This window comes from Cebus imitator, unplaced genomic scaffold (genome assembly GCF_001604975.1).
Source record: "Cebus imitator isolate Cc_AM_T3 unplaced genomic scaffold, Cebus_imitator-1.0 Scaffold43, whole genome shotgun sequence".
Lineage (NCBI taxonomy): Eukaryota > Metazoa > Chordata > Mammalia > Primates > Cebidae > Cebus > Cebus imitator.
Window position 1 is genome coordinate 3,995,819 of NW_016107358.1, and position 12,708 is coordinate 4,008,526.

The 12,708-nt window shown below is 35.8% G+C and overlaps 1 protein-coding gene across 1 annotated transcript in view; it reads right to left on the reverse strand.

Annotated features, from left to right (window-relative positions):
• Positions 1-188: 188 nt before the first annotated feature.
• TMEM170B (transmembrane protein 170B) overlaps positions 189-12,708 on the reverse strand; it is a 36,845-nt gene continuing 24,325 nt past the window's right edge. The window contains exons 2-3 of the mRNA XM_017526663.2: positions 10,544-10,714; positions 189-1,858 (exon numbers count right to left, since the gene is read on the reverse strand). Of these exons, the coding sequence (XP_017382152.1) occupies positions 1,728-1,858; positions 10,544-10,714 (302 nt within the window). The 3' untranslated portion in view covers positions 189-1,727. The remainder of the gene's footprint in view (positions 1,859-10,543; positions 10,715-12,708) is intronic.

Genomic DNA, 12,708 nt, shown 5'->3' on the forward strand with positions numbered 1-12,708 from the left:
AAAGTACTGCTTCCCCAACTTCTCGTTGATAAGTTGTGGATATATTCTGCTTCTGGGTAAAGAAAAAGTGATGCAGGTAACAAAGTTCTTTTTTTTTTTTTTTTTTTTTTTTTTTTATATTTTTTTTTTTTTTTTTTTTTTTCCATTTATTTATTTTTTTTTTTTTTAGGTTTTGGAACAAAGTTCTTAAATTTGAATGGGATATTAGAGAAGCCTACTTTTATAGCAAATTGGATTAAACAGCAAGGCTACCAGATTTTTTTTTATTATCCTTAACTTCATATTCTCTGCAATGGCTCCTACTTTGAGTTAGCACATTTTAACTGTATCTGGTGCCAAAAAAAATCTCATTGGAAGACCAGTTCAACCCTACTTCCTATACTCTTGCAATTACGTATTGCCAAAACCTCTTAAAATGTTTTATATAAAGGACATTTCCACTTTAACACATGCCCTCACTGATTCTTCCAGTAAACTTAAACTTAAATCGTAATATCATAAGTCAAGAACTGAACAACTGAAATAAATTACTCAAATACACGTTCAATACTGCATTGATATGCTGAGACTGCCAAACTTTAAAATTACCTACTATATTCCCCAATTTTTACTTAACAAAATTATAATGTTACCATATATCCAAAGAACAGTTATTACTCTTCCTATATAACTTACTTGTTACTTATCTACAAATGAGGTCTTTATTTCCAGAGCCTAATTTAGGCCACTCTCTAAAAACAGTTAATACTCCAGAATGAAAGACTGTTTATGTTTTGTCAAAAATCAAGATATATGCAACATGTAATATTATCCCACTGAGATACTTACTAGTTATAAAGATGTTTTGTCCATGAGATACGAGGCAAAAACTTTCTTTAGAAGGGTCAAAGAATGCAACATGCATTTCAGACATTTTTTCTTACAAAATTTTTAAGAAAATTTTCAAATTACATTTTTATGACACACAAACTACAATCAATGTGTATGACCCTTAAAGTTTCTGAATTTTTATAGAATATTTATGCACGAGGGAAACTGTTTTAAGTTAGTGAAAAGTATGCACCCTATAGAGCCACTCTGAGTTCTTAAAACATTTGAGCTAGTCTTCCATTAAGAAGACTTATCTTCCACATCAATTAAATAATACCTAAACATATTGAAGCCCTAAATCCCAGAAATGTGCAACATTAAAAACCAATTAATTTCTCTCATATTAAACAATTCGGTATTTAGCATTCATACGGGATTTAGTGTTACAGGACAAAAATCTTAGTACATTACCTGAATTCATGTCAAATATGTTCACAGCACTCAGCTACATCTACACTTGCAAATTGTCACATGATCAATGTTAACAAAAAGAAAAGAGTTTGGCACATATATCAATACCTCGAAACATCCCTGTAACTTAACACAACACTGTTAAAAACGATGATTTCAACACCAATGTTAACCTGATAGGCAGCTAAACAAGGTGCTTTTTCTTGTAACTTTACATAGTGTCTTAATGCACCTTGCCTGGGACAGAGGCACATAAGGTGCAGTGCGGTAGTGCAATCACTTGAACACCAGAGGGCAATCTTTCCACACAGCTCAAGGTCTTCCTTATGCTTTGACCTGCTCAGTCCACATTCTTGCACAACTTCATTTCCACTTTTAACAATGCCGTTTTCAGGGAATCTGTACATCTGTTTCCTTATATGAAGTAAGACATTCTCACAGAAACCTCAAAGTGTAGCGAGGATCCTTGAAAAGGAGATGATTAATGTCAATACAGTCTGTCCAACGCCCCACACCAGCGCTTCCAAAGGGGCCATGTTCTTCCCAGCTACTCTGTAAATGCCCGCTACTGCTGCACCTAAGGAGAAATGAAGGGACACATTCACTCACTTTATAACACACTGCATGGCTGCACCTTAAGAGCTCTTTTCATTTCCTCAAAACAACATTAAGTCATCATCTTTCTCATTTTATCCACTTTCTATGAAAAAGTTTCCCTGTGATTGGTGAAAGTCACAACTTACCATAATATATTTAGCCACTTATTTGAAAAACAGACTTTTCTATTCAATCAAAAGATACGTATTTATGGTATATGCTGCATACTTGATAGTAAATGTGTTCATAAAAAATGAATAATTCATTATTGCAACCTCTCATCTGGCCATTCAATTAGCTAGACCTCTGTAGCATTTTTGCAAACATAACACACTAATAATTATAAATCATAATGCAGAAAAATGTAATTTCTAAATTATTAATAAATATTTTAATATTAAAGGTATCTTTTTTGAATAAAATTAATTCTTAAATGTCATGTAAACTATAACACCTGACTAATCCATCTCACAATCTAGCACATAAAATAGTTCATTGCTTTTTAAATAAAGCATCCAACTCTAAGTTATTTGGAGACTAGTATCTTGACATCTAATAGGAATGGAAAATGAACTTGACATCTATTCTAGGGAGGTTCTTTAGGTAATGTACACTTCCAAGAATAGGAGAATCTCAGCATATGAGGAACCTCAGTACCCATCTGATTCAACATCTGATCTTCACAGAACATCCCTAATGATGTGGTATCTAAGTGGCTAACTTTAAAAGTACATTTATGAAACATAAAGGAGGTAACATTTATATTATAATATGATGTCTCACAGACTGAGATGGCCTGAAAACTATTTTTTTTTTTTTTTTTTTGAAACGGAGTCTCGCTCTGTTGCCCAGGTTGAGAGTGTAGTGGCATGATCTCGGCTCACTGCAACCTCTGCCTCCCAGGTTCAAATGATTCTCCTGCCTCAGCCTCCTGAGTGGTTGGGTTTACAGGTGTGCACCACCATCCCCGGCTAAAGTTTGTATTGTTAGTAGAGATGGGGTTTCGCCATGTTGGTCAGGCTGGTCTCAAACTCTTGACCTCATGAGCCGCCTGCCTCAGCCTCTCAAAGTGCTGGGAGTACAGGCATGAGCCACTGTGCCTGGCCGGTCTGAAAACTACTTTCTTAGAAAAACTGTCTACATATCCTAAAATGGTTAAATAAAAGAACATAGGAAGATAAGTTATCTGAAGACACTGAATTTACAATTACAATTAAGATTGGAACCTAGTCATGAAAATTAGGATATAATTTTTACTTGTCAACTTAGAAAAAAATTAGCTAAAGATTAATTCTTTGTACTTCACTCAAAATCTTCCAAATAAAAGTAATTGTATTGCTCTATAAGAGATGTAAACAAGAAAACAGGAAAAGCAAATTATTAACCTAACCCAAGAACTTTCATATATGTTTTTAAATAAAAGGAAATTAGTGTACTTACCATGTACTATGTATTTTGCTAGGAACTTTACAAATATTATCATATTTAAATATCATACCACCCCCTCAGTATTATCACCTAATTTAACGGTGAAAAAAACAGGTTCAGAGAGGTTCAGTAACTAGCCCCAGGAAATACAGCAAGTACAAGAGCTGGGATTTCAATCCAGGTTAGTCTGGCTATAATTCCAAAAATCATTCTATTGCTTCATATTTATACTAAGTGAAAATGAGAACAAAGAATTCTGAAAATGATAAAGTAGCTGATAAGCATCTCTAAACTCCTAGTAGCATTAACATTTACTTAATCAAATAATAAAATAACTTGTATAATTGGTCACATATCCAGATTTTAGAATTGGATGACATTCTTTAAAAATATTAAGTATCCTTTACCTTTGTTATCAGAAATTATGTTAAAATAAGCCTGAGTAATACTCTATTTTTCTCTGGATTCACCCTAGATTTAGATGACTATCTTCAATTTTAAAAACCACAATTTGGCCGCCATCCCTCTGATACTAAGATTTCCATCATGATCCAAGAAGGGGAAAATCGAAGCAATTACTAGCTAAGGCTGCCTGCAAAATGGCAAACAAATGTGTCAATTCAAACTTTCCAGGGGTTCTGGAGCTAGACTCCTGGATTAAAATCCAAGCTCTACTACTTAGCAACTGTGTTACACTGGGCAATCACTTAGCCTCCCATGCCTTGCTTACTCAACCATAAAATGGGTGGGCATGAAGATTAAAAGATGATACTTGTCAAGTGTTTAACATAGTGGATGATCCTAGTATGTACTCAACAAATTTTGGCTAGTAATCATCGTAGTAGTAAATGATAAAGATAATTCCAATCAGTGATTCACCATCCAATAAATAGTAGTAGAACAACTGGTAGCCATTTCAAAAAAATAAATTTAGGTCCCTACTTCACACCATCCCCCAAAATAAATTCCAGATGGATTAAATAACTAAATGTTAAAAACAAAAGTACAAATCTAAACTTTAAAATGTAAGAGAATTATGTTTGCGATCCTAGGAAAAGAGATCTTCTTAAGACCACAAAAAAAAGAGTAAAACCCATAAAGGTTTCACATCAAGGAAAGACTAGAAAAACATTTGCTATGTGTAAAACAAATTGATGATTGGTATTTAGAATATAAACACACACATATGCATGCATAAGCATGCATATAGTAATCAATACAGCAATTCTGTAATCAAACAAAAACAAAACATACGTCCACCATCAGATGGAGACAAACTATATGAGGTCTGTATCATGAACCCATACAGTTTCAAAAGGAAAATATAGATCTACATGAACTAAAATAACTTAGACATATGATTCATGTAACAAAGAAAATAAAACATAAAACACATATTCTTTACTAGTACATACATACATGTGTATGTGTATGTATGCATGCATGTATCGATGCATGTATGAGTGAATGTAATGCATCAACAAAAATCTGGTGAATACATGCCAAACTGAAAATAGGGATTACTTTTGAGAAGAGCACTAGTTTGAGAGTGTTGGTCAAAAGGGACTTTGCTTTATTTATAATGTTTTCAGTTTTACATAATGAATATAATCATACAGTACTGACATAATACAAATTTTAAAATGTAACTTAATTTTTATACCTAACTTGCCTAAAACGTCCCTAAAATTCCAAGAAACTTTCATCCTAAACGTCAGGATATAAAAGATGTTTCATTTTAAATGCCAGGTTATCTTTCAATCCTATGTTTCAAACAACAATATTGGTATACAATGAACAAGTTCAATAAATTCTTAATTTAAAATAGCAGATCATAAATATATTATGGAATATAGTATGAAATAACTATATTTTTTGTATGCAGCTATAACTTATTCATTTTCACTGCCATAAGGAATTGCAAGTATGAATATACCACAACTTATTTATCCGGATAATTCTACGGCCAAAGACATTTCTTCGTTTTCAGTGCTTTACAATCACAAACACTGCTCCTGTGAACGTTCTTGCCCACAACCCCCAGCACACACATACAGTCAAGAGTTTCTCCATGATCCCTGGGTAAAAGCAGAATTGCTCGGCCCTATGGTATAGGCCTTTTCAACTTGACTAGATAGTGTCAAATTATTTTTCCAAATTAGTTGTACCAGTGTATATTTCAGTTACTCCATATCCTCAGAGGCAGGTAATACCCATTTTTGTGTTTTTTTTTTTTTAATTTTTTTGCCAGTCTAGTGGGTAAGAGATATTATCTATCTGATTAATTTGCAAATCCTTGGCAATTGATGTGATTGAGTTTCTCTTCACATATTATTGGCCATTAGGGTTTCTACTTCTATGAAATGCTTAAGTATTTTATCCGTTTTTCTACTGGGTTGTCTTTTTATTACTTGAGTCATAGGGTCTTTAAAAAATATACAGTCTAGATATTAATCTTTTTACAATTATATAAAGTGATATATTATTTTAACAAATATCTTACCCAGTTTGTTCTTTAGTTTTCACTCTCCTTAGGGTATCTTGCTGAACAACAGCTAGTTGAAAAAGTGCATTAAGATCTTTATTTTCATGGTGATTTTGAGGCTAATATATGCAGGCATGCAGAGAAGTGGGATAGGGTGCTTGAAATAAAGAACACATGTGGATCTGCCACCATGAACAGTAGCAAACATAATCAAGTAGAAATAAGGAAAGATCCCAAATGAAGTGAAGAAAACAATACTGCTGAGATGATCTGAAGGTGAGTAAAAGATACAAAACTACAAGGACAAAGGGTAGAATAGGAGCCATCAGCAGACAGAAAACATTGACACACAACATTAAGTGCCTGCAGATGGGCATACCAATAAAAAGCCCTGCATATTTTCTCACAGAAAGCAAATAATAGCCTGTACTCCTAGCTACTCAGGGGGCTGAGTTGGGAGGATCACTAGAGCTCAGAAGTTCAAAGGTGCAATGAGGTATGAGGGTGCCACTGCACTCCAGCCTGGGCAGCAGAGCCAGACCCTATCTCTAAAATGGAAAGAGAAAAAAAAAAAAGAAGGCAAACATATGATAAAGGTTAAGGGTTGAAGAGACACAAAAAGCTATGGGTAGAAAAACAAAAAAAAATAGAACAAGGTTAAGGGAAGAATTAGTTTTAATAATGTGTTGTTATCAGTTTGCACAGTTAGATCAGGGTTGGCAAACAACAATTCACAAATGTGGCCCACCCACCTATTTTGTACAGTATGCAGGCTAAGAATAGATTTCACATTTTTAAGTGTTTTTTAAAATCTAGAGAATAACATTTCATGATCCATGAAAATTATATGAAATTCAAATTTTAGTGTCCATCAATAATGCTTTATTGAAATGCAGCTGCACTCATTTCTGATACTTAATTATCTTTGCATTCCAAGAATAGCATTCCTAAGGTTCTAGTGTAGTTCTCATCTTGTTTAGCAACAAGATCACAATGACCTCTGCAAATAAACTGTGCACAGCTTTTACTCTTTCTTTTTCTGCAGTCACTTGAATCAAATATAAACTAGGTGTTCTTGAAAATTTGGTAGAACTCTCCTGCAAACGTTTTTGGGCCTGGAGTTTGTTGGAAGAAGGATCTTTAATATTGCAATTGGAAATAAAAATTATTTTCCTACTCATATTTCTAATTCCCCTTATGCCAATTTTGACATTTTATATTTAGATATAGCTGTTCATAAAACTATTTTATTTTTATAATTCTCTGTATTATTGAGATTCAGTTATTTCTTCTATTATGCTCTGTATTTTACTCTTCCGCCTTAACCCTTTTTTCTTAGTTTGCCAGCAGTCTGTTCATCTTCTCTCTCCAATATACATAATAAACATAGGAAGAGATGCTCAAACTCATTAATAATCACAGAAATGCAAATTAAACCAACAACAAGAACTTACTTTACACCCTTAGACTGGCTAAAATTAAACAGCTAAAATTAGACATTACATAGAAACTGGTTTCTCCCATTTCTGGTATTAACTAACAATATTAAATGAAAAATCACTCTAGTTTCAAAATAAAATACATGAAATAGCAAGATATAATGAATATGTAACTATATTCAGGCAGCATCTTATTGAATATAGATATCTGGCAATCGATAACTGAACTGAATATACAGCTATGAGTGCACTAGCATTCACAATTCATATTAAGAAAATAATTATAACTAACTACTCACATTGGCTAGTTTTCCTAATTCACATGTTTGCAGGTCAGATAATTAGCCAGAAAAAATTAAATGTTTTATTGCTAATATGGACACAAATGTTTACTTGAAATTGTGTCAGACTTATATTTTTAAGGATTGAAAAATATAACACGGCAGTTTCTAAAATCACTGGCTTATTTTATTCTTGACTGAACTGAAAATGGGTTATATATACACACATATCATCAGAGATAAATGGAAGAATTCCATTTCTCATGCTCTCTTTAAAGTTCTGCAATAATGCATGATAATAAATACTTATATGTATGTATTTATTATACATAATACACACACACACACACACCACTTAAACTTCCAAACAAGCTGTTTCTTCTTCCTTCCTCCTCTGTTCATGGTTCCATACACACACACACACACACACACACACACACACACACACACACCACTTAAAACTTCCAAACGAGCTGTTTCTTCTTCCTTCCTCCTCTGTTCATGGTTCCACAATTACATCAGTGACCATTTCAAAAACTACTGGCAGCCCCTTTCATATCTCTTTGTATGCCAACACACTAAATAACTAATTTAGATTTTTGTCCTTTGTATAGTTCTTACATTAACTCCTTCCTTCCCAACCTACAGCCATTACTGTAGTTCAGAACCTGGCCTCAAGTTTAGATTACAGTTAATGCCTCTTAATTCCTCTTCCTTCTCCTTTATTCTCTCTCCCTACCCCCTCTTCTTGCTTTACTTTCCTCCCTCTCTTCCTCTCTCTCTCTCCTTCCATCCATCACACCTGTATGTTTTGAGTATCAATTATGTTCTAGGTACTGTTTTATTTTGGGGGATCACGCAGTGATGAAGACAGACCAGGTCCCTGCTCTTTCAGGGGTTTCTCTTGTTTCTTTACATTAATTCTATATTTAACTAGAAAACAAAATTTTCCACTGAACTGCTTTGTCCCTTGCCAACTGCATTCAAAAATATCCATTTGTTTTCCATGGCCTGAAGAATAAAAAGCCCAAACTTCCCAGATAGCTTTTCAAGACCCTCTGGAATCTGGCTCCATTCTACTTTTCCTGCTGAATCTGCTACTACTCCTATTATGCAGACCATGTGCTTTAATTAAACCTGAGTACCTATTTAAAACCCTGTCTATGACAAAGCATATGAGGTACCATATGATAAAGTTAGAGGTTGAATGCAGAAACAACAAAAGCAACTATAAAAACAACATAGGATAACACAGGAAAAAAAAAAGCAATTGAAGGATAAAGAAACCAGACTCCTCCCCATTTCCCACAAGTATTTTGTGATTGTTTTATTAGTGCCATAGGACATACCCAGGGACATGGGAGCAGGGGTTTCCTCTCAAGACAAAGGATGCCAATCACTCTGGAAAGGGTGAAGAGGAGAATCATTTGTATTATAAATATAAGGCTTCCTTCCTATCTCTGAGGCAAGAATCAACTAGAAAGGAAGAAGAAACTGTCCAATGAGTCCCAAAACAGACTCAGTGGTAGCAGTGAGTTGCCCCTGACATACGGGAATAGGCCAGATGCAAAGGGCAATAGACGCTTCTCTGCATTGGCAGTCGAAGAATCAATAGCAGCATAGAGAAGCAGCCAGTTTCTGGCACAACCACACTAAGCAAGCAAGCAAATGTGGCACACTGCAGTCTCAACAGAGTGCACACCTAAGCTCTGCTCAATCAGCAGCTGCAGAAATTATTAGAGTAGGTAGGTAGTCAAGAGTGGGGCAGGAGAGGGCTCTCTCTATCCAGCAGGAATGTCAGGTGACCATCAGGTGATGGTCTGGCAGTTGTCACACTGAAATGATCACAGGCACCAGGAAGAGGCAATCTCCCAATAAATAAAAACACTTGAAATTGGTAACCAGTAGCTTCCAATAAAATCTCAGGAAATTGCCAAGCGGGCTCGAGCATGCTCATTATGAGACAAAATGATGGAGTATGATCTTCGGGGGCATTCCACTGGAAAAGAGAAGAAGGCCTCAGGTGAGTATGCATACAACTTCTTAAACACACTGTGCATACTCGCCTCCCAAGTGTAAGGAAGGCACCACGCATGCTGGCGGCTCACCCTAAAGGAAGAATGAGGAAAGCGGGGTAGAAGACACTGGAAGTGGGCCGGCAAGTCCTAGGACCAAGGTTAAATGGGGCAATTGACCTCGAAAGTGCCCACTTGGGTCTCTTCCAAGTGTACTTTCTTTCCTTAAAGCTTTTTAATTCCACTCCTGCTCTGCAACTTGCCTTGGTCTCTTTTTCTGTCTTACACCCCTCAGTCGAATTCTTTCTTCTGAGGAGGCAAGAATTGAGGCTGCTGCAGACCTGTATGGATTTGCTGCTGGTAACCTGGATACCTTCTGCTGATAATATAACCATAACTAATTCTTTGAAGTCAAGGCTGGAGCTGGGGCCTAAGTACAGTGTTAGGCAGAGAAGGCTAGAGGGAATGAACCTGAAAACTTGTCTGAAAATGCTCATGAGGCAGCACAGCAGGAAACCTGCAAAGCACTAGAGGACACACTAGCACAGCTCATTTCTAGTAGGCCATAATAATGTGCGTATAAGAAGAAAGTGCAATTTGATTTTGTAGTCACAGGCAGATGACATTAAGGACCTCAGGGCTATGCTCTTGCTTTTTTAATGATAATTATCACTGTCATATTTTATGCCTTTCCTTTTTCCTAGAGAGTGAGCAACTTTAAAGCAGAAACTACAATCACTGTGAATTTTCCCATTGAATTGGCCTCTTGCCAATTTTTACAAATTTTTCTATTTCCCACAAAACTTTGTAAAAGGACTCTTCACACAGCAGAATTACAACAACTATCTGTTCAATGAATAAATCAGCTCATTTTTACCTTCTATAAGGAGTGTGTGAAGTGTTGAAAAATATTTACATAAAAGATCTCACTAATGTTACATATATAATAAGAATACAGCTACCAAAATGGCAAGTGCATACAAACTTACATCCTTAAACAAAACAAAATCAACTTACTGGTAATCATCGCTCCAGTTACGGAAGCCAGAAATCCAATGCTGACTGCAATGACGGAGATGACTCTTCCCTGCCTATGCCTCTGCAGCATCACAAACATCAACACTCCTGCAGCACCATGGACAAACAGAGAAGAGAAGAGAGCCCAGAGGAAGATCCAGTACCACATCTCTGAAAGGAAAAGCAAAGTGTTAACCACCTGTTGAAATACAACTTAGAAAATTAAGTTTAGCAAATAGTGAGCATTTATGGTTTGGAAGGTTAAATGACATAATACACAGAAAAATGTCTCACACAGTGCCTGACACAATGAGCACTGAATACATTCTAAGGTTTATCATCATCGCTGATGGCTGATAGGGAAATAATTCCTTCCATGGCTTCAAAAGGTTAACACTATAATTTATTCTAAATGTCCCTATTATGTAGCTATCATCCATCAATTTTATATTAAACCCCTGATATATTTGTAAACTTCTTAGAATAAATTATAAAAGTTAATTACTGAGATAGAATCTTTTATTTTCTGCCCTAAATAGCAGTGTTAAGATTTTTTTAAACCTACCTCCTAATTCAGATCATTCCAGAAACCAGTGAATGATTTTTACCTTTTAGGACTTTTTAAAATTTCTCCTTGTGGCCCTGAACTTGGTATACTAAAAAATCAGTTAGATTTTTAAAAAATTTGCCTCTAGTCATCTTAGTGTTACTTACCCAGAACTTTTTAAGCTCTAGTATTATCTCCCCAGTGTGACCTCAATAGACTGTTCATTGACATCTCAGCTGAGAGACAGTGGACAAGCACACTTTTCATTCTCTTTCACATTCATTCCCTTTCCTTCTGACCACCCGACTGCCTCCTAGTCACTCCATATAGTTCCCACAGATGTCTCTGCACTGACTCCTTCTCCCTGAGCATACTGTAGTGAGGTATGAAAGAAAGGCAATGGATCCAAGCTGGGCCAATCGTTCCCTCGCCCTGGGACTTCTGGATTGGGACTAACTACATGTACTTGCTCTTTAGGTGGCTGAAGCTGAAAGCCTCAAGATTCGTGAAGCTACTTCATCATCGCATGATGAAAGCCAGAGTACAAGAAGGAAAAAGATCCATCAAAGAAAAGAGAGAATCAAGTCTCTTAACCAGTGATTTCTAAGGCCCTGACACATTACCATCCTTAGATTCAATGTAACATCCGAGTTCCCTTGTAATAAAATTCCTCTTTTTACTTAAACTAGTTCAGGTAAGGATTCTCTCACTTACACCAGAAAGAGCTGACTTGAAAATATTTAGATGTCGCCTTGAGGATCATCCTTGATATACAAACATTCTCTAATACAAAGTATTTCATCTGTGATTTGGGCTAGGTATTCACCATCAATTGTAAAAGAAAAGTCAATAAGTCATTAAATAAATAGAACTAAAATGGATGAATCAAAACCTATGTATCCAAATATCATTAAATATGGATATACACTGTTGGTAGGAATGTAAAATGATGCAGCTGCTGTGGAAAATAGTATGGAGGTTCCTGAAAAAAATTCAAATCAGAACTACCATATGATCCAACAATTCCACTTTCTGGGTATATGCCCAAAAAAACTAAAAGCAGAATCTCAAAGAGATATTGGCACACCCATGTTTATCAGTATTATTCACAATAGCCAAGAGGTGGTAGCAACTCACAGGTCCCTAAATGGATAAACAAAACATGGTACCCATACAATGGAAAATTATTCAGTTTTAAAAGGGAAGGAAGGAAACCTTGTCCCATGCTACAACATGAAAGGACATTGAGGACATTATGGTAAGTGAAATAAACCATCACGAATGAACACCACATGATTCTTATGATTCTTTTCTTTTTTGAGGCAGAGTCTTGCAACACTGCCCAGGCTGACGTACAGTGGCATGACCACAACTCACCGCAGGCTCCATGTCCTGGGATCAAGTGATCTTCCTGCCTCGGTCTTCCCAGTAGCTAGGACTACACATGTGAGCCACCATGCCTGGCTAGTTTTTTAAAAATATTTTTTGTAGAGACAGGATCTGCATGTGTTGCCCAGGGTGGTCTAGAACTCCTGGCCTTAAGTGATTCTCCTGCCTCAGCCTCCCAAAATGCTGGGATTACAGGTGAGAACCACCACACACAGCCTCAAGTTGTAAC